General features: G+C 39.0%; 1 protein-coding gene across 1 annotated transcript in view; it reads left to right on the plus strand.

Moving 5' to 3' along the window:
- Positions 1–16,461: 16,461 nt before the first annotated feature.
- The window catches only part of LOC113043299 (xylosyltransferase 1-like), a 63,622-nt gene continuing 56,760 nt past the window's right edge, over positions 16,462–23,323 (plus strand). Inside the window, exon 1 of the mRNA XM_026202574.1 lies at positions 16,462–16,734. Coding sequence (XP_026058359.1) covers positions 16,462–16,734 — 273 coding nt within the window. The remainder of the gene's footprint in view (positions 16,735–23,323) is intronic.

The following is a 23,323-nucleotide window of genomic DNA, read 5'->3' on the forward strand; positions in this document are numbered from 1 at the left end:
GAAAGTAATGAAACATCGCCATATTCAAATTTCGAATAAAACTGAAGGCAGCTTTAGAGCCACTCACCAGCATTTCACTTGTGTTGCAAAACCTGCAAAAAGCTACGTGATATCATTCTGCAGATATTGTTTCTAATGAGCCTGGGTTGTCTAAAGAATTTTGTCAGTAAAAATATTGAATGAAATCCAAGTTTGTTGGATCTGTCGTAATTAATTGCCTTCGAGTTAAAATAGTCATGAGAATTCCTTACTTTGCTGACTCTCTAGGCATCTCTCTTGATTTTTGTAACATAACTCATACAGGTTTTGAAGAGGACAGAGAGAGAGAAGAAAAAGAGAAGGAGTCCAAGAGAGCCTCATGGGGGGTCAGACACAGAAAAGGCGAAGGTCATGCACATACAGGACCTGTCACACAACAATTACACAAAGGTGAAGGAGGAATCTTATAGGCTGCAGTTTGCTTCTTCCAATCCAGTTCTCAAACTGCCTGGGGCTTCCGCTGCTGTTTCTCTTTTCAGCTGAAAGACATCCACTTTTACATTATTCAGACTAACCACTTAATGGAACAGGCAATTCCACAAACTCTCTTCTGATGTGTCAGATTTAAAGGGGGGGGGGGTGAAATGCTCGTTTTCACTCAATATCCTGTTAATCTTGAGTACATATAGAGTAGTACTGCATCCTTCATAACTCCAAAAAGTCTTTAGTTTTATAATATTCATAAGAGAAAGATAGTCTGTACCGATTTTTCCCGGAAAAACACGACCGGCTGGAGGCGTGACGTGTGGGTGGAGCTAAAGAATCACGAGCGCGAGTAGGCTTTTATGTTGAGAGCGTTTGGAAGCTGTGACATTACCGTGAGGGAAAACCCATCATCCAAAACAAACCATGGCTTACAGTCAGATTCAGCCGTTTATTTATGATCCAGAATCAGATCCAGAGGCTGAAACTGAACGAAAGCAGCAGCAGCAATGACTCGCTCTGAGCGGGGCTCGAACCCGGGTCTCTGGCATGGGAGGGGACGCACTAACAAGTAGGCAGAGATATTTTAAGCAGTTTTACTCACCGCCTGCGGTTCCAACACACGATCGTGACCCTTTTTCCTTGGGATTGCATCATCCTTAAGAAATAAACGATACGCAAATCCGTCGTCAAACTGGGCCTTGTGAACAAGCATCGTCGAAATGCAGGGAACAAACACAAACACTTGCACAACTCCGTTGATGCTCCGTAAAAATAAACTCCATCCACTGGTCCCTTAATGCTGTTTTTTTTTGGTAATCTGTGCAGGGTTGTCTTACCCTGGCAACTAAAAACACACTTCTTTTGTGACTTTTCGCGACGCTCTCGCTCTGATCAGTGAATCGCTCTGATCAGTGAATGTCTGTGCTCTCAGTGCTCTGCTATACGGGAGCGTGCGCTCTTCCGGCAGACGTGCCCTAGGACCCATATAAGGTAATTCCGCTCCATCTAACGTCACACAGAGCCATACTCGAAAAAAACTTTCCGAAACTTGTGACAAACCGGAAGGAGTATTTTGGGAACAAAAATACTCTTTCAAAAGTACAACTTAATTTTTTAAACTTTGTCCATGTTTAGCATGGGAATCCAACTCTTTAACAGTGTAAAAAACTCAGTATGCATGAAATAGCATTTCACCCCCCCCCCCTTTAAAGTGAAATAAAAGATTTAGCATTCTTTTCTTCTCGTATGTTGAACTGCAGGAGATCTGTAATTCCGTTCTGAGTCATCTGATTGGCACTGAATCATCTCATTTGAATAAATCTTCCTTTTTAACCTACTTAGTCACTGATAGAGTTTCCGGTACAAAATTTAAATGTTATTGTATTTAATACTAGACTTCATAGGTTACACTCATTTCACCCCCCAAAAATAAAGAAATTAGGAAACACAGTTAGGCTGTTAGGGGTTGCACTTTATTTTACAGTACGTGTACTAACATGTACTTATAGTGTACTTACAGTGTATATATCTAAGAAAGTTCTGGTAACACAAGGTAACTACTTGGGGGTAGGGTTAGGTTTAGGGGTAGGTTCAGGGTTAGTACCTAGTTATTACATAGTTATTGTAATTACTATAATAAGTACATAGTATGTACATGAGGAACAGGACTGTAAATTAAAGTGCTCCCCTATAGGATTGTTTATTTGTATTGTGATCAAATATTGCCTATTATAGTTATTGTTAAAATTATTGTTACATTATTTTCAAAGATTATTCCCAGTATTATTTCATACTTTATTTTTTTAATCAACATACATTAAAGACAAGTAATGCCTGATGTATACATTCTTTACCATTGAAATAATGTGCTTTATTTACAATATGACAAAATTGAGCTAAATCCAATTATCTGTCAAATTTTTTTCAAGATTTTTTCCCCTTTCGTATTTATTTATTTTAATTCCCACAATTCTCAATGGTGATTCTTATCATGACAATGCCGTCATCTCTCATACTTTATTGATATTAATATATAGGTTTCAATACATTGTTCAAGGTTTTTTTTTTTTTTTTTTTTTTTTTTTATCACAATGCGTTACATGTTTTAAAATTATTTAAATATGTCTTAATAAATTAAATCTGCCTTTACCATCATGAGAATTTGGGGCAACTGTACTTATTTCCTGATGAAAATAATGTAAATACAAAACATCTTACCATTGTCTTGTCTTGTTATATATATATATATATAGAGAGAGAGAGAGAGAGAGAGAGAGAGAGAGAGAGTTTGGTTCCAAAACGCAATAAATCCATTTTGATGCTTTTGAGTGAGAAGTTTTCTTTACCCAAGAAAGTGGCTAGATGAAAACCACTATTTTTTGTTTCAAACTTTCACATAATCTACGACCATGATGCCATCTTTCTGCCAGGTTGTGTGAGATTCTGTCCTTTACAGAAGACATTGAGAGCAACCCATACAAACACCATCCTTTTTTCCTCCTGTGAACTGCAAATGCTCCCTGAGTGACAAAGGCAAGCCATTGGAGACATTGATCTCCTTCCACAATCACCTCTGTCGAGCATGTCCTGTAAATCTGGCCGCCTAAATCCTGCACATGCCGCAATTGACTAGTCTCGAAATGGACCCAACACACAGTCTCAACTGGCATTTACCAAACCCATCGATCTGTGTAGCCCAAATACTCTCGCTTAGATAGGAAATGTAATGACCTCCGCCTGGGGAGAATTAGACGGCCAAGTGCTGTGAAGAGCAACAGAGCTGTGATGACGATGGTGGAAAAACAAAAGCAAACTCTTTTCAGTATGTGAAGCATCGTCTTCCTGTCAGAGGTGTAATCCCACAGATGAATGTGTGCAGGGACGTCCAACCCTGATTAAACTTTGTCCAAAAAGCCATAACATCGCCACATAATACTCATTCTCTTACCCACCATCTATCCCTGGCTGCTTTGCTTAACTGGCTCAATAAATTAGCTTATGTTTGAGCCTAAGAAGCAGCTCCATATGAAACATGTTCCATTTAAAAATCATCTTTTTCTCTTTCTCTCTCTCTCTTCCGCACAGTGTGAGGTGTGACTGCTAATCAGCAAAAGCAGCTGACGCTTGTTAAATTGGTCTAACCTGTTTGCTGAACTGTGGCTGGCCTATGAGAGTATCTTGGCTGGCATGCTAGGTTTTTGTCCCTATTCTATTCAACATCCATTCTGTTCCATGCTACTATTTTTATTGCTCTATCAAAGTTCCGGGCAGGGTGTGCAGGAGAGCTGCAGGTGCCTCGTGGGAAATGGATGGCCTCGTCATGGCTAGAGTGCCCTTTGGAGCGTGAGGGGTGTCGCCCCAAGGACTAGTGGCAGCTGTGGAAGGTCACAGAAGTGTGAGTAGACACCGGTGGCTCACAGTGGAAAGAGACTGAGTGACACATCTGACAGACCTGACCTCCACTGCCGCAAACTCAGTATGCTGTTTCTAGTTTTTGGAAACTGCATCTCTCTGCATCTTTGCATTCCTTTGGCTCAATCCTCGTTTGAGAATTAAAAAATTTTCTCAACACAAATAATTCTCTGAACATCTAGTTTCTTGTTCACAATAGATTTCAATTTCTGACTCGTTTACAGTTTTTGTTTAGTCTCCAAGACCCATTTCTCTATACCTAGGTCATTTTTTCAAAACTCTTCACACATTAAGCATAGTTTATGTTGGCTAAAAATATATATATATCTAACGACTACATCAGTCAAATTATAAGAATTGTTTTCTTGGACCTATACAGGCCAATTTGCATGTTACGTTTTCAAACGTGCACTCTGTGAGCCACATGGAGAGGATATAGATGGGCTTACTGAGTGTATCTCGGACTACATAAATTTCTGTGTGGACAGCATTGTCCCAGCAAAAATTGTATGTTGTTACCCAAACAACAAACCGTGGGTAACTAGGGACATTAAAGACATTCTGAATGCCAAAAGGAGGGCTTTTAGAGACGGGAATAGGGAGGAGATGAAGGCCATTCAGAGGGAGCTAAAGATGAAGATCAGAGAGGCTAAGGATAAGTACAGGAGGAAGCTGGAGCGTAAACTCCAGCAAAACAACATGAGGGAGGTATGGAGCGGCATGAGGAACATCACTGGCTTCAGATCGAATGGCTGCAGTGGAGTTGAGGACAGCTTGGACAGGGCCAATGAACTTAATCTGTTTTTCAACAGATTTGATACTGTCTCTCATGCACATGTACCCACTAACTCTGCGGCTGTCTCACCTATTATCCAACTACTCACTTCTCCTCCTCACTGTCCTCCCTCCTCATCTTGGGACATCCTTTCACCCGCATCCTCCACCCCACAGGTTAATAGCACTCTCCAGCCAAATGACTCATCTCTTCTTCCTCCTCTTCCAATCTCTGTGTGCCTCACTTCTGAGCAGGTGAGAAGACAGCTGAGGAGACTACACTCAAATAAGGCTGCAGGGCCTGACGGTGTTCGTCCTGGGGTGCTTAAAGCCTGTGCCTCCCAGCTGTGTGGAGTACTTCATCATATCTTCAATCTGAGTCTGAGTCTCCAAAGGGTCCCTGTACTGTGGAAGACATCTTGCATAGTTCCTGTGCCAAAGACGCCACGTCCTAGTAACTCCAGGGACTACAGACCAGTGGCACTGACCTCTCACATTATGAAGACCCTGGAGAGACTGGTCATGGAGCAGCTGAGGCCTATGGTTAGTTCCATCCTGGATCCACTCCAGTTCGCATACCAGCCCAGAATTGGTGTTGAGGATGCTATCATCTTTCTGCTCAACCATATCTACCCCCACCTGGACAAGCCGGCGAGCACGGTGAGGATCATGTTTTTTGACTTTTCGAGTGCTTTCGACACCATCCGGCCGGCCTTGCTGGGTGAGAAGCTGACAGCGATGCAGGTGGATGCTCCTCTTGTGTCCTGGATTGTTGACTACCTGACTGGCAGACCACAGTATGTCCGCCTGCAACACTGTGTATCAGACAGCATAATCAGCAACACCGGGGCCCCGCAAGGGACTGTCCTCTCTCCCTTTCTCTTCACTATTTACACCACGGACTTCAACTACCATACAGAGTCTTGCCATCTTCAGAAGTTTTCTGATGACTCTGTTGTGGTTGGATGTATTAGAGAGGGTGATGAGACCGAGTACAGAGCTGTGGTGAGGGACTTTGTCACATGGTGCGGGCAGAACCATTTGCAGCTCAACATGACAAAGACGAAGGAGCTGGTTGTGGATCTAAAGAGAGCAAAGACACCGGTGAACCCAGTTTCCATCCCGGGGGTCCCTGTGGACACTGTGGAGGATTATAAATACCTAGGAGTGCACATTGACAAGAAACTGGACTGGGCTAAGAACACTCAAGCTCTCTACAGGAAGGGCCAAAGCCGTCTCTATTTTTTGAGGAGGCTGAGGTCCTTCAACATTTGCAGGACGATGTTGAGAATGTTTTATGAGTCGGTGGTGGCCAGTTCTATCATGTTTGCTGTTGCATGCTGGGGCAGCGGGATGAGGGTTGCAGATGCTAACAGACTCAATAAACTGATCCGTAAGGCTAGCAACGTTGTGGGGGTAGAGCTTGACTCTCTGGCGGTGGTGTCTGAGAGGAGGATGTTGTCCAAATTACATGCCATCCTGGACAATGTATCCCATCCACTTCATTATGTGCTGCTCAAACACAAGAGCACTTTCAGTGAAAGATTTATTCTTCCGAAATGCACCACAGAGCGTCACAGGAAGTCATTTCTCCCTGTGGCCATTAAGCTTTATAACGCCTCCCTCTAATTGCCTGATACACTGACATTTAGTTAATTTTTAACTGACAATATCCCTGTTTCTGTGTAATATTATATTTAATACTTATATGTGAAATATTCCATGTTGCTTTTTATATTTATGTTTATTTATACTTTTATACTATTTATATTTTTATTTATTCATTTCTTATGCTTGAAAGGCGGGCTATTGTGACAAAGAATTTCCCCTTGGGGATTAATAAAGTATTCTGATTCTGATTCTGATGATTCTGAAAACTGTTGAAACTGTTATAAACAATTGTTAGGACCCATTTTCAATCCTTAGGACACCAACAGAATACAACAACAGTCTATGTGTTCTATCCTCAACTTTCAAATGCTGAATAAAACAAGCAATTTATCATAAGGTGGCAATAACACGAGAAGTGCTAGCAATACGGATTTTCAAACTTTGTTCAGAATAGTACAAAGAGGGAGGAGCTATATAAGAATAATAAAAGCATAGAAAAAACGAAGTGCTTTTATAACACCAAACCCAACTATGGGTATCTACATAAAAGCCAATAACTTAATAATTTTGTACTGTAATGCAAACATGGACCATTTGCATATACAGTAAAATGAATTCTATGAGTTCTAACAGTACAGAAGGATGATTAATTAAAAAATAAAATAAATAAACTGTAAAATGCAACCCGTTTTTAGGTCATTGTTTTATAAGTGGAATAGAGTGTTTGTTGGGTCATAGTATTATGGAAAAATGTTTGATTTTAGACAAAAATGCATAATGTGTTTTGGTAGTTTTAATGCATTTTGGATGTGAAAGTTACAACAGTGCCAAGCTAAAAATTGAGAACTGTGGGAAGAGTTTTGAAAAACTGACCCAGGTATTGAAGAATATGTCCTAGAAAGTCACAAAAAAAACACACACATAAGAGTAAGTACAATCGTCTGAAATGTGCACAGAAAATAAATGCTCGTGGCTTACTGATCAAAACTAATGAGTAGATTCTCAGTGTGAACCGTCAAACATTTCAAAATATATAAACTTTCAGTCATCATGAGAGCCATCGTGTAAACTAATCCATCCAATTATACAAATCTGACAGTCTGTTATATTAGCAAATGAAGTGCCATAATAATGAAATAGGAATTATAATTTTTACAATCAACTTTCTTTTCCCAGTAAATCTAAAGAAAAACACAGTAGCATTAAGCTAGAAAAAAACTGACATTGTTAGTAGAGTATAGTTAGTAAGCAGCCAGTCTCAACTAAAATGTGTAACAAAATGAAATTTGTATATAACAAACATTTTGACCCAGGCATGCAATATATTGGACATGCAATAGAGTTTTGATGACCAGTAAAACAGCTTTGATAGTTGCACTTTAAAATTGAAGGAATGTTAAGACAAAAATTTGCCAAAGCAATTGAGAAAAACTGTAATACAAAAGCATCTCTTCCAGGTGCTGGAAATATTCCCGCCTCATAACCCACAATGTCATAGCAAATGCAAACAAAATCAGAATGAACTCAGGCCTAGCCGTCACAGGAAACATGAGCAAGAGAAGAAACAATTTGTCAATTAACAATGATAAATTATTCAGTGAATCAATGATTCGGGATAAAAAAGATCCCTGTCTATAAGCACAGGATCCGTATCAGCAGCCTGGATACTGACAGATGCGAGCGCTGTGACAGATGAGAGCCTGGCGGTGTCTGAGGTCAAAGTCAGTGGTGGGGCCGTGATGGGAAGTGCTCTGTGACTTCAATCTCACACTTTCATTGAGCAATACCATAAATCAAAGCTTGCATTAGAGGAAAGTGCACAAACAAAAGGCAGACCACGCTGCAACAGAGCTTTTCCAATGAGAAATTAATTTACTCTTAATTTTTGCGTAATACAGTCATTTAAATCCGAGCGAATGTCATTCTTAGAAATGCTTGAGTATTTCATGATTGACTCTGACGAGTGTCACTGTTTCTTTCCCTTGGGGCTGTGCAAGGGGTTCAACCTGATGATGCGTCACTTGCCCCGGCTCGTCCTGATGTTGCTCAGCGGCGGATCTGATGTATGGAATTAAAACTGTGAATGAATCAGCCAAGGACAAACCATAGCAGGAGGATTCAAAGTTACTTGAAATGACGGAGAGGTATAACAAGAAAAGAGTGCTTGGAGATTTCTGTTATCTAACTCTACTTGAATCTTAGATCTTTTGCTCTTTATGTTTTGTTTTTTTTTTGTTTAGTTTTGTTTCTGATGATGGTGGTGAAAATTAAATGTGATTGATTTAGCATGCATGACGACCTTTTCAGCGAGGGATTCACTGATCCATGGATTTATTGCAGCGGAGTTCTTATCAGCGTGACCAATTCAAATGCCCTCCGCGGTCTTAAGAGAGTGAATGAAGTGGCAGTGTGAGGCTAACTATGAGCTCAGACAATTTAGGAGATGCTTCAGTAACTGCTGGTGAAACTGAAACAGATGTGTTTTACAACCCAGCAGGCCCAGATGATCCGCCTGTCAATACAAGGAGGACTTGTTTGTCACTATTGACAGAAAGGTGGACAAATTTTTTTATCGTATTTCTTTAAAAAGTATTTTTAGATCAAGCAAATAATGCAAAAATAGCGGACCCCCACCCATTTACTCCCATTCATTCATCCCATTTGTCACTTTGACAGCGAATAACTTTACATCTGAGGCATTTAAAGACTCCATTTGACCATTCATTATTTCTAAAGAAACACGAAAATGTATAAAAGGCCCCATTACTTTGTATCTTGCGTTGTGGCCCCATAGAAGCAGTTTTTGTAAAAAAATAGGCTAACGATTGTGTCATAACCTGTGACTCTCAGTCGCACAGTAGAGAAATTACTGTACTATCTATGAGGCAATCGGGTGGACGTGGAGGCATGAAGCCAAGGGAGAAGCCCATAAAGAGTCTGTAAAAGCAACTAGAGCTGTAATCGGGCCTAAAAAGTTTGGCCCAACAGGATCCGAGCCCAACAGGTTTCGGCCCGTGCCTGACAAGTACATTTGGATAGACAGCTTTTTAAAAGACCGAACCCATTTACAGCCCGACATTATTCAAATGAGCGTGCACACACAGCTCTTTTTCCTTGTGTCAAGAATGAGTCATTTATACAGTATTGTTCAAAATAATAGCAGTACAATGTGACTAACCAGAATAATCAAGGTTTTTAGTATATTTTTTATTGCTACGTGGCAAACAAGTTACCAGTAGGTTCAGTAGATTGTCAGAAAACAAACAAGACCCAGCATTCATGATATGCACGCTCTTAAGGCTGTGCAATTGGGCAATTAGTTGAAAGGGGTGTGTTCAAAAAAATAGCAGTGTCACCTTTGACTGTACAAACTCAAAACTATTTTGTACAAACATTTTTTTTTTTCTGGGATTTAGCAATCCTGTGAATCACTAAACTAATATTTAGTTGTATGACCACAGTTTTTTAAAACTGCTTGACATCTGTGTGGCATGGAGTCAACCAACTTGTGGCACCTCTCAGCTGTTATTCCACTCCATGATTCTTTAACAACATTCCACAATTCATTCACATTTCTTGGTTTTGCTTCAAAAACAGCATTTTTGATATCACCCCACAAGTTCTCAATTGGATTAAGGTCTGGAGATTGGGCTGGCCACTCCATAACATTAATTTTGTTGGTTTGGAACCAAGACTTTGCCCGTTTACTAGTGTGTTTTGGGTCATTGTCTTGTTGAAACAACCATTTCAAGGGCATGTCCTCTTCAGCATAGGGCAACATGACCTCTTCAAGTATTTTAACATATGCAAACTGATCCATGATCCCTGGTATGCGATAAATAGGCCCAACACCATAGTAGGAGAAACATGCCCATATCATGATGCTTGCACCTCCATGCTTCACTGTCTTCACTGTGTACTGTGGCTTGAATTCAGAGTTTGGGGGTCGTCTCACAAACTGCCTGTGGCCCTTGGACCCAAAAAGAACAATTTTACTCTCATCAGTCCACAAAATGTTCCTCCATTTCTCTTTAGGCCAGTTGATGTGTTCTTTGGCAAATTGTAACCTCTTCTGCACATGCCTTTTTTTTAACAGAGGGACTTTGCGGGGAATTCTTGAAAATAGATTAGCTTCACACAGACGTCTTCTAACTGTCACAGTACTTACAGGTAACTCCAGACTGTCTTTGATCATCCTGGAGGTGATCATTGGCTGAGCCTTTGCCATTCTGGTTATTCTTCTATCCATTTTGATGGTTGTCTTCCGTTTTCTTCCACGTCTCTCTGGTTTTGCTCTCCATTTTAAGGCATTGGAGATCATTTTAGCTGAACAGCCTATCATTTTTTGCACCTCTTTATAGGTTTTCCCCTCTCTAATCAACTTTTTAATCAAAGTACGCTGTTCTTCTGAACAATGTCTTGAACGACCCATTTTCCTCAGCTTTCAAATGCATGTTCAACAAGTGTTGGCTTCATCCTTAAATAGGGGCCACCTGATTCCCACCTGTTTCTTCACAAAATTGATGACCTCAGTGATTGAATGCCACACTGCTATTTTTTTGAACACACCCCTTTCAACTAATTCAACTAATTGCCCAATTGCACAGCCTTAAGAGCGTGCATATCATGAATGCTGGGTCTCATTTGTTTTCTGAGAATCTACTGAACCTACTGGTAACTTGTTTGCCACGTAGCAATAAAAAAATATACGAAAAACCTTGATTATTCTGATTAGTCACATTGTACTGCTATTATTTTGAACAATACTGTACATATTTTAACATAATTTATTCATAACTAATGTAGACTAGGCCACTTGGAAGTTGGAATAAAGAAATAAAATAAATCCTGTAACATTGTAACATCTCAGCACTCTAAATAGACATAGGCTCATTTAGCCTATAAATAGACCAACGCACCAATAAAAATGAGTTTTTTAAACAAATTAAATTAACATAAACTTTAAATTAAGATTTGTATTTGGCAATATCAGAATTAAGATAAAGGCTCCGCCGGATTTGCTTCGCCACTAGCAACTGACATTTAATAAAAGAATAATGCCAACATTAGCGTATATACTCTGTGCACATTATGCATTTAAGACTCAATGAATATTTAGTTATCATTTGAAAAACCTTTACTCACAGAGACCCGTCAGGTTCGGGCAAAGATCTTCAGCTCTAAAAGCAACGGGACATTATTCAACAACGTCTGCAAGACTCGGTGGGTGATTCAGATTTCTCTTGGCACAGCGATTAGAAGACTTACAATTGTCAGACAGGTTGCTCACGTGACATCTATGTCATCAAACTCAGTTTGAGTCTGCGCAGTACACTCGACCCCCAGAAAGTGCGTGCTTCTAATTGACTTCACTTGTCTCCGTTGAATCCAATGGGGTCACTGTGTCCATTTCTTTTAGTGTCTATGGATAGACCCGAACTAAGAACTAATCAATTCTCTTTCCGGCTCAAGACAGCATTGACTGACACAGGTGAATTACTACTAGCAGAAAATAACCTATAGAATATTGTGCATGCGCGACTGAACGAATCCCTCCCTAAGACGACTCGTTCTTCTCGAGTCAAATTAAAGATTCGTTCAAAATGAATGAATCGTTCAAGAACGACACATCACTACAGTTCCATATCACTTCGCATAGTCAACTGTAATAATGGTCACTCAATTTGCTCAAAAAAGGTGTTGTCAGTGCTGCCCTGACGATTTTATCAGTTAGCCTATATAGTGTAGCAATTTAAAGGCTATCTATGACATTTTTCACTAGCGAGGTAATAACAGCGCTGTTAAGAGAAGCTGTTGCAAAACACTGTTGAGGGACACAGAGGTGTTACAAGCTCTCTCTTTCCCTCTCTCTCTCTCGTTCTCTTTCAAATAACTTAATTAATAACTGCATTAGAATGCTATCAACGGCTCAAGCTCAAGACTCACAATAGCAATTTAAGTGCAAAAACTGGACGAATCCCTTTAAATATATCATCTGATCGATTTCTTGAGGTGTGGCAACAGTATACGAGGAATAATTGACTCTGGGCTTTGTATTATTAGAAAAATAATGCACACCGCTTCACGATCACCACCTCAGGTGTGCATTATTTTCTAATAATTCAACGGCCTGGAGTCAGTTATTCCAGTTATTCACAGCAGTTCAGTCTGTGTACTGTTTGAGTACATGAATTACTCTGGGATATTGGTTTGTTTGAACTCAGAGGGAGGGTCAGCCACATTAAAAAAGTTAACAGCTTAAGTCATTTGTGAATTAATGCGTATTGGAGACTCAAACCGTTTTAAACGATTCAGTTCGATTTGGTGAACTGGTTCAGAAAGATCCGGTTACATCAAATGATTCGTTCGCGAGCCGCATATCACAAGCTGCTTTGTTTTGAACGCCTAACCTGATTTTACCAAGTGAGACATGTTCCTGGGACAACATCGTTGTTGACCCTGGAACAACATTGTGATTAACCAATCAGATTTGAAGAACCAGTTTATAGATTTTGTGAAGTTTACGCTTAAAATCAGTGTTTGGTGCTTGTACATCAGTGTCATTCATCTATCATTTCCTCTGATTTTAGGGATTACTCATGGTTAAGGTTAGGTTTAGGTGTAGGGATATGGTTAAGAATATATTTTTGGAGTAAAATGTTGTTCCAGGGTCAACAAAATATGTTGACCTAGGAACACATCGGACTTGGCAAAATCAGGACGTGCGTTTTGAACTCTCTCACAACAGACATGGAAGAGAAGACAATGATGAATAAAGTCGTAGTTTTTGCTATTTTCGGACCGAAATCTATTTCCGATGCTTCAAAATCTAAAATATCTTAAATTGTGTTCCGAAGATGAATGGAGGTCTCACTGGTTTGGAACGACAAGAGGGCTATTAATGACATAATTACATAATTTTGATTTTTCAATGAACTAACCCTTTAATATTCAAAAATCATATAATTTCATATAATTTAATCCTTCAAAACGTATCATGGTTTCCACAAAAATATTAAACATCATGACTGTTTTCATTATTGATAATAAATGTTTCTTAGGCATCAGATCAATATATCAGAATGATTTCTGAAGGATCATGTGACACTGATGTTGTAAAATAAATAGTTTTTGCATAAATGTTGCTGATAATTCAGCTTTGACATCACAGGAATAAATTAAAATATATTTTCAAGTAGAAAACAGTTCTTTTAAATTGTAATAATGTTTCAAAATAGTTATTATTACTGTTTTTTTTATTATCAAATAAATGCAACCTTGGTGAGCATAAGAGACTTCTTTCAAAAACATAAAAAATAAATAAAATAATAAAAAAAAATGTAATCTAAATAGGTAAATGTTACAATGATGACAAATTTTAGCTATTGATATTTTATGTTCACTCAAGATATTTAATGCAAACAGTTTCCATCAAGCAAAGAAGATTGGTGTAGAGACCAGGGGCATCGGACTGGGGGTAAAACCAGTACTGATTACCAAGGCCCCAAAGGAAGAGAGGGCCATTGAAAAGCCTGGAATATATATTATATTACGGGCACACAGACTGCCGAACATCTTAACCCTGAATATATAGCCCATTAGGACTGCCTATAGGCCCGGGATCTTGTGCAGCGCCCCTGGTAGAGACTACTGTATGAGAAGTTCTGTCAGAGAAGGCATATGGAGAGAATATCTGCCCAAGGGCACCTTCCTGACTTCTTACTCCAGCTCCCCTTCTGCTAGATCTAACGACCCATACGTGCTTATACTGACAGCGAATGTCGACATGCGTAGCCCCTTCATAACTGCACACCTCGGTGTCTTCTGCCCGAGGGAGTTTCTGCCATTTCTGCGAGAGGAATGAAGTGTGACTTTGCCCCGTGCTTTCTTTCAAATTCATCGAAGCCTTGTGATCTCCATCTCAATGAGAGAGTGGTGAATTATAGAGCAGCAGCGTCGGGGTAGCAGATTCAACTTTAATGATGTCAAGAATGCTGTGAACAAACAGCAGTGCTCGGTTAGCTCTGAGATGTCTAAGCAGAATCGCACTCTCACATATCTCTCTCTTTATTTCTCCTTCTCCTGAAGAGGGACACAGAGGGTATTCCCATGGAAACCGTGTCTCCTTGCCGTGCAAGTCTGTGCAGTGCTATGAGGGATGAAAGATGGTCTCAGTCTTGATTAAAAAACTGTAGGCAATGCTTTACCTGGGTCCATTGTATCGGGAAGTTATCTTGATGGCTCCCCGGGGTTATCTCTCTTTTTCTAAATCTGACAGGTTAACACTATCAATTAGCAGCCATTGATCGGGTGAACAATAATAAAGGCTGGTTGAAAGATGATGTAGCCATTCACCTTCACCCTGAGGCTATACTCACTCATACAGCTGCACACACATCAATGTGAAACCACTCAGCAGAAAGGGGAACCTCACAGTCTTGAAACTTGCTAAAGTTTCACACAGACATTACAGTATTTTGTGGGGGGGTTTATATATATATTTTTGCCAAGATTTATTCTTAAGCAATCATGTTTTTTCTGGTCCCTTCTGAAAACTTCACATGGGTATTTCCACTAAAAGGTTGGGTTTTGTGCCCCTCCCTATGAGTAAAAACAGACTTTTAATGAATATGTGATACCAGTAAAAAAAAAATATATATATATATATATATATATATATATATATATATATATATATATATATATGATGCCATTCTTTTATTGTATTAAGCATTTTTCTAAACACTTATACAAAAATCCAGTAACTTTATTTTTATTTTTATATGATTTAATATCTTCATTCTTTCTGAAAAGCTTATCCCCACTCATGTCTTTCTTTCTCCATGCTGTATTACAAATTGAAATTTTATTTTAAACAAAAAATGGAAATAAGAATGTAGTATTTTTATTTTCTCCATATGTTTCAATATACATTAGTAAACACATTTTAATAAAAAGACAAAATGTACATGTATTTAATGTCAACACTGTTATCATCATAACTTTCTCTCTTTTAAAAATAATGAACAACACCACTCAAAAAAGAAAAACATATTTTCTTAGGGTTGTCTACAGACGAAGATATATCAGTGTTGAAAACAGCAAACCAAAACAGCATATGTGTGTATATATATATATATATATATATATATATATATATATATATATATATATATATATATATATATATATATATATATAGTAGGCTATATATAAAGGAATAAATACATAAATTATCTGTATAATAAGTACCTTGTAGTATGGTGACCTTGCCTTGAGCATGCCTGGTAATTAACTATATTTGTCACCCTGTTGCTTTTTTAAAGGCACAGCTATATCTCAACATATCAAACCACCTTAATGTGAGACAATGCAGGTGAATAGGGTAAAAAAATAAAAAATAAAATACTATTATTTATCGCCTTATCCACCTGATTGATTACATTGATAATTGCAAACATTTTTTTGTATTACAAGTTTTCTAAAATGTTAGGTGTACATGACCAAATGAGTCATTATTTAATGAAATATGCGCTAATTTGCATAGATTTCTAGTACACAACTCTAAACACTGGATGATGTCAGTTTCAAAATTCTTGTTTTAATCATTTTAATTTCAGCATTTTGGGGAAAATACAATGTTGTATATAATCAAGCAAATTAGGTATATATGAACAGCTATAGACAGGAATAAAAATGTAAAGTTTGGTGTGTGTAAGTGGTACTGAGGAGATTTATGGAGAAAAATATGTATTGTAATTGAAATATGTTGACACAAATAGATAAAGTGCTATAAAAGAAACACTTAAACGTGTCTTTTGGATGTTTTCCTTCCAGTAGTCTGAAAATAAAAGAAACACTTTATAAAAATATATGTTTTTGCCTACAGTGTCTCCCTTAACTAACTAACATAACATAGTTCAGGCATTATTTATCTGATAAAATTTGATTTAAAAAAAATCCCCTTTCCAAAATGGAAAAGGCACCCATTTCGGGGAATGACCCTCGTGTAGTTTACATGTGTCACCACGAGGGGGCGTATTTCCTCCACTCACTCTCTCTCTCTCGCTCTCCTCCAGCGGAGCACTACCTAACCGCCCCCTCTCTCCCTCTCTCCCTCTCCACGCTTCTTTCGCGACGCCGAACCACAAAGCGGACTGTCGGCGCAAGGCAGTGGCCCCTCGCCGCTTCAGGGTGAAGATGTTCGGCAGTCTGTGTGCCCGTAAGCTGGCTCGCCGATCGCGGTCAGCGTTAATCGCCGCGCTGACAGTGCTTCTGGTCCAAACGCTCATCGTGTGGAACTTCAGCAGTCTGGACACAGGAGAAGAGCGAAAAGACAACGGCAGAGAGAAGAGGGACCGAATCAGCATCAACAAAGCCTGGAGCGAGTACCCGAAGAGCGGCTTCCAGAGGAGGCATCAACATCAGCAGCCGCCGCTGGGGAAAGCGTCTGTTCGACACAAACAGCAACCGGTAAGGCGGAATATCCCCGTTAATCGCGCTCCATTCATTCCTCACGGTGCGCCGTCATAGCGGGCCCGTTCTCGCTCGGAAATGATGCCTGATCCCCAGACCCCGCGTCTCGGGGTGTTTCTGCGCCCTCGAACGCAGGCTGGATGTTTTGTTTATGATGTGCTGAAATGTATTCGCTCTTGTTGTCATGACGACATTCCGCGGCTGAGAAGAATGTGACAGTCGCGCGCGGCGCGCAAGATGCAGTTTTGTTGGATACTTTAGCATCTCGCGTGACGGATCGCTGTCCGTTAAAACTCACATTAAGTTGTAATCGTGTATACCTGCGGAATAGGCAACTCAGGTATTCCGCGGTGCTTTAAGATCATGTTGATGTCATATTATAAATGATATGCGCTGAGAATGAGCTCTTCATGACCTTTATAAAGAGTGAAAGAATGCATGATCAGTAATCTATGGATATCTTGTAAATGCGTCTGATTTCTTATTGAATGCGCTGCATTTCTTTTCCTCTTATTATTGCATAATAAAAACTATACACGTGTTTCGTCAAGTAAATTAAAATGCGTTTTATGTAGTAACATTAACTTATTTAAGTCAAAATATAGACTGAAGTAACCTGACTGGGCAATTCTGCAGAATCGTCCTCTTGCTATTCAACATGTCTTTAAATGTATTTCATTTTTTAAACTTAGGTTGCAGTATGAATTTACATTTGTAACAGATAATTGTCTCAATATTTAATCTGTCCTTAAAAAATGTAGTTCATAAAATGTTATAAATTAATAGAGTAAATGAAATTAAAAACCTTTCTTTATCATATAAGACTCTTGATTTAAAAAGATTTGAGCAGATTGTCCAAACATGGGCACGAAAAGCACCACAGAATTTTGTCCTCACTGACACCTTGGATCAAAAAAAAAAAAAAAAACTTTAGTGGCAGTTTCAACTTAACATATTGTATTATTGATTTTGTGGATTCATATCAACCTCGAGGATGGATGGATGGATCCATTCAGACTGAAATACTGGGCTGTCTGTCTGGACACGATGCTCATGCTCTCAGTCTTTGCCTGTGGCTTCGCTTCGTTGTGGACAATGACCCGACTACATTAGGTAACACGAGTTAGAGTAGGGTCAGATCAGTTAAAAATAGCTCTTTATAGTTATGTTGAACAAGTGTCTGCTTCTAAAAATCTGATCTTTTTGCAACAACAGTTTTTCACACCACTTGAGAGCATGTATCCATCATGATTGTGTCTTAAAATCTAGTTGGCTCCAGACGGCATTTTTGGGGTATTGATGTTTATGTTTTATAATATTTATAATGCACATGCCTAGGAATGCCTCCGAGGCATCTCTCTCAGTTTTGATACACAGCCAGAGTGTATAAAACATTAAAGTGTTTCTAATTAATTCACACAGAATTCCTCAAACGCCCCACCTCAGTGAAAGCGCTACACTCCCTCATCAGTCTGCCTCGTTTTTTTTTTTCTTTTTTTTACAGTTAATTGATCCTAATTATCATGTATCATCTCATTAACATAATTCTCTCAAACATAGGTTTGCCTAATCTAATTAGAAATCGTTCTGTCATCAGTAGCTGTGTTTGAACAGCTTTTTCCTCATTGAAGAAAAAACCATCCTAATTGTGTTCATGTATCTGGATAATGTAAAAATACAGAGGGCTGGAACAGATTTCCACTGCAGGCTTATACTGACTTCCCCATTTGGCTTCCATGTGCTACGGTTCTTTTTAATTGCAGAGGTGTTCATTTAGCTTTCTAATCCAGGTGTAATGTAAAGTACAGCGAGCCTGGAGCAACGTTCCGTCTCATTTAGTCTCTCGCTAATAATAATATCCCCACAGACTTGTTGCTCTGTCTGTGTCTAATGTGATAATTCTATTCTTCTGTGGTCGTATTTAAGCCCGCAGTCTAAAGTGCACGGTATAATCCCTCCAGCACTAATCGACGGCGGAATTCTCAGCAGGTTTTTGCTTCTCAAACAGTTTTGCCTTCAAGTTGTCGCAGTTTGGCAGGAGTGTTAATGTCCAGTAAATGTTTGCATGTCAGCAGAATGGCTCGATGCCATCCTGCCTAGGCAGTGTGAAGTGTGTCCGTCTTTCAGTGTCATCTGCTCCAAAATGCGCCCTGTAGAGCCATCATCCTGCTTGAAGCCGGCTCTGCTGCATGAAGCGCCCTATACCAATCGATTCGTTTGAACATAGCTGGTAGCAATAATAATAGAGTGTGCTTTGACCCAAGCGCCGGTCACCTTTCTGTCCGTGCTGGGTTGATGAGGTGCTCTTGTGTACACTGTCTGCTCTTCCGTATCTGTTCTGCTCTCGGATTTGTTAGTGGCCTCGATGGGCTGTTTATTCTAGCGAACAGGATTGGCAGAGGATTAAAGCGGGCACCAGTTACCGTGCGATTGTATTAGCTGTTTATCTCGATCTTCGTCCCGAGACCGCATGGATACGGCGAGGGGGGATGTCTGGAGCGAGAGTTGGAAACATGAGAGTGTTTCAGAAGATGCATCTGAACCCCCTGAAGGCTCTTAAACCTGCCGAGTCCCACAGACAGGAAACAGACGCCTATTGGTTCGATTTTGTCTGAAATGAATCTTCATCCTTAAGTACTGTGTCTTGTTCTGACTTTCGTCAGTGCAGATAATCAGAGTCTAGGGTGTTCGTGCCTGTTTAAAAAGCAGCGTGAGTCTTTGTTGTCTGGTTATTTGGCTGTAGTGCTGCACTCTACCTGGCCTGTGTTGACTCAAAGAGAGCAAAATAGATAGGAGAGTGATTATTCCCTTTTTGTACTGCACTTTGCGTAACTGTCGACTGCTCTTTAATACCACAGTTACAACTCTGTCGGCTCAAGTTGTCTGCTTTTCAGCCTTTTTGATTAAAGAGATGTGAGACACAAATAACCTCTCACCTATCGTCTGCTTAAACATGGCATTAACCCAAGCCCACACACAATCTGTGCCCAGCGGAAACTCAGCAGAGTTGAAGAAAAATACAATCTTCTGTTTAGCGTATATTTAGACTCATTTGGCATGATTAACATATATGACAAAATCGGCGCGGAAAAGTCTGAAGACTTCGGCTGGTCCCCAACATTTGCATGTTATTTTGTTATCCAGTTCTGGATTTCTTGTTTGGTTTCTTTTGCATGTTCCTTCCTAAAACTGAAACTGGAAGTTCCATTGCTTGTGGAAATGTTAATGTTGGCTATGCATAATGGGAAGGGGATTAAAAAGTAAAATGTATGATTTTCTGTAAAAGGTGATATTGGTTCAGATTTTATTTATTTATTTATTTACTTTTTGAGTCCATTTTAGTTGCAACTTTGTGGGGATTTTTTACTTTTGTGAATAAATACTTTTGTACCACCTTGAGCAAAGAATTTCCCAACCCAAATGTAAAATCAGCTATTAAAGCCTGGGTTGAAATTAAACTACAAATGGGCAAAAAAAAAATTATTTTCAAAATCATCTAGTCGGTGGATTGGTTTAATGACTACTTGACTAACTGGTCTTAAGGAAAGCCTGTATAATTAGATTGCATTTATATAAAAAAAAATGTTTATAAAACATCAAACACACACACACATGTATATATTTATTTATCTATTTATAATACAATGCAGTCTTGTATATCATTTATTAGAAGAAAATATATATAAATTATATATATTTTTAATATTTGTATTATTATTTTATTATGAATAATTGTTATAATTTATATAACAAAATATAAAATGTATATATAATAGGTAACTGTAAGAAAATTTATTTGTAAGAATTTATAAGAAAAAAAAATAAAATATATATATATACACACACACACATTTTTACGTTTTAATTTGTTTTTACTTTTTTTCTCTCTTCCTCTTTCTCTACTAAAAGAAAAAATCTAGATAAATTAGTCAACCTCACTAATTGAAAGATTTGTGTGGACAGATGTACGGTTGATAAACATGGCAGTGAAGGGCTGTGATGTTGGTGATTAAGTTAGTTCCACATGTCCTTGGCGTGTTTTGAGTCCTGTGTTAATGCAGCAGTAAACGGCACTTCCTTCATTTGCTTCAACACGCTCTCATTAGTCAGATGCTGCTGCGCACCAGGTGAGCAGAACACCACATTTGTCCTGTTACTGCATGTTGTGATTCTCTTCAGGTCAGCCGGTCCCACATGCTCAAACACCGCTCGGGTCCTGATGAGGGGAGTCAGGTTTGATGGTGATCAATCTCATAGGTTGTGCCCAGCGTGTGCTGAATGTAAATGTGTTCATTATCTGCCGACCGGTCGCCACCTGAATTAGCAGTGGGCTCCCAGAGGGAGGGGCTCTGGGGACCGACAGTGACATAATTGTCCAGACACACACACACACACACACACAAGTTGACTAAAACTTAAGAATAAAAAAAAGCATATTCTTCACTAGCACCCTTATCACACAGCCAAGCTTTTAGGTATATAAGAGGGTTTATGTGTGTGTGTGTGTGTGTGTGTGTGTGTGTGTGTGTGTGTGTGTGTGTGTGTGTGTGTGTGTGTGTGTGTGTGTGTGTTTAAAAAAGGTTTAAAAATTCCCAATGACACAATGTCCGGGTTAACACAAAATAGTCAAATAATTTTTTTGTTTTATTCAAGTTAATTTCCTAGTGTGGATGTCAGAGTAGTTACATTAATAGTAAAAATAGTACAAATTACATGATATACACAGTAATGAGTATACTAATGGCCATTACTTTTATCAGTAACACAATAATAAAGCAATTTTCATAATAATCATTAATAATAAAAAATAATAACTATAACTGACCAGTTGCACCAGACTAATGCTTAATCAGTCATATGTTATTAATAATATGACATTTTGTGACCTAATTTGACATATTTTAATTAGATAAATGAATGCAGAGGCCCCCTTTATTCAAGACAATATTTAGAGGCCCCCTCATTTACAGTAGGTGCCCCCTGCGTGTTTCCTCTGGTTGTTCTCCTGTAATGATGACAAAATGTTGTTTTCAAACATTTATTATTCACAGAAACTAGGATTATAAAGCATTACACGAGTGCCATAGAAACAATGAACAGAGAATTTTTTTTTTTTTTTAATTACAGTACATTCATTTCAAGAACTGTTTTCCACTTCAAAAAAAAATAATATATACATTATTATAAATATACATTCACTACTGGCCATAACAAGATGCACAACTGTGTACATGCACAAATCAGGATAACAAGCCAAAATAATCCATGACAGAAATGTTACAACTCAGTAAGTATGTTACAAGTCAGTCAGTAAAGTAGATAATAATTATTTGTTTGTACAACCTCTACTGTACACAGTCCATCATGCTACCGTGTTAAAATAAACACAAACATTTTTCCTTTTTTGTCCGGCCATCTGTGTCATTCCTAGTCACACATCAGAAACTCTGTAGTGGATACATTGTCTTTCTCTCAGTCTGTTCCTGTTATTGAGTTGTTCCATCCTCTCCTCCCCGTGCAGTGCTGACTCACACTCCGTCAGTATGTCTGAGTGCTTACAGGCCTCTCTCTCTCTCTCTCTCTCTCTCTCTCTCTCTCTCAACACTTAATCCAGGCTGGTCATTGTTTTGCTTGATCATCAGAAGTTGCCCCAGGGTGCTCATTTGCCCCAGCTTCACTTGGACAGCTGCCCTGTTAGGATTTCCTCCTCTCCATTAGCTCTTAAACAAAGAGGGGAGCATATCTCAGACCTTGTAAAGATTGATGACGGTGAATCGGGAAAGTTGAGCCAGGTTGTTTTTGCATGGCGAAGTCAAATGGTTTTTCATAAGGGTACCTTCGTTCCAGAAGAGCAGAGAAGACCAAACAGAGCACTTTCATCTCTCTCTGACTGTTACGTAATGAACCGAGCCAACACCTATTGATTTGTTTCTCTGTGTTAAGCTGATGGTTATCAGAAACAATTCCATGATGTGCTCTCTTAATGAGCGGGCTTGGTCCTGTTGCCTCGCCAATGACTTCATCTAGTAAATAGAAAGTAAGCGCTCAGGATGATTTTATAGTTTACACAGAGCGCGGTGATAATGACTTTCTTTTCCTGGCGCAGCCACCGCCGAGAAAATGCTTTCAAGCGGCTGAATGTCTATTGTGTTAGAGTAGAATATTTTGCTAACAGTGCTTTATGTCCTTTGTAAACATGTCCATAAAAAGTGAGCTAATTGTTATGTAAGGTTGACAGCACAATAGTGGCCTGTCACAGATACTTGAGAAACAGCAAATTGGTGCACCGTAATGCTACCATTAACATAACTATGGTCGGTCGCTATTTATACTTGGATAAGTATGTTTCTTCAGGCCCTTAATTCCGTCTCACCCCTGTCATTGTTGACATCTATTTGTTTTCACTCATTGTGTGGAAATGGAAGAGGGCGGGGCTTAAGGATGCTCTGTGAGTAGTGGGCGGGGTGATGGAGTGACATTTGTGCATTGACTCTTTTCTTATTTTTATTTGTTTATGTGTGCGGTCATGCGTCGATGAATTCTATGCAGAATATTAGGGATGAACTGATAATAAAATTATGAATGA

Source organism: Carassius auratus, chromosome 3 (assembly GCF_003368295.1).
Source record: "Carassius auratus strain Wakin chromosome 3, ASM336829v1, whole genome shotgun sequence".
NCBI classification, from domain to species: domain Eukaryota; kingdom Metazoa; phylum Chordata; class Actinopteri; order Cypriniformes; family Cyprinidae; genus Carassius; species Carassius auratus.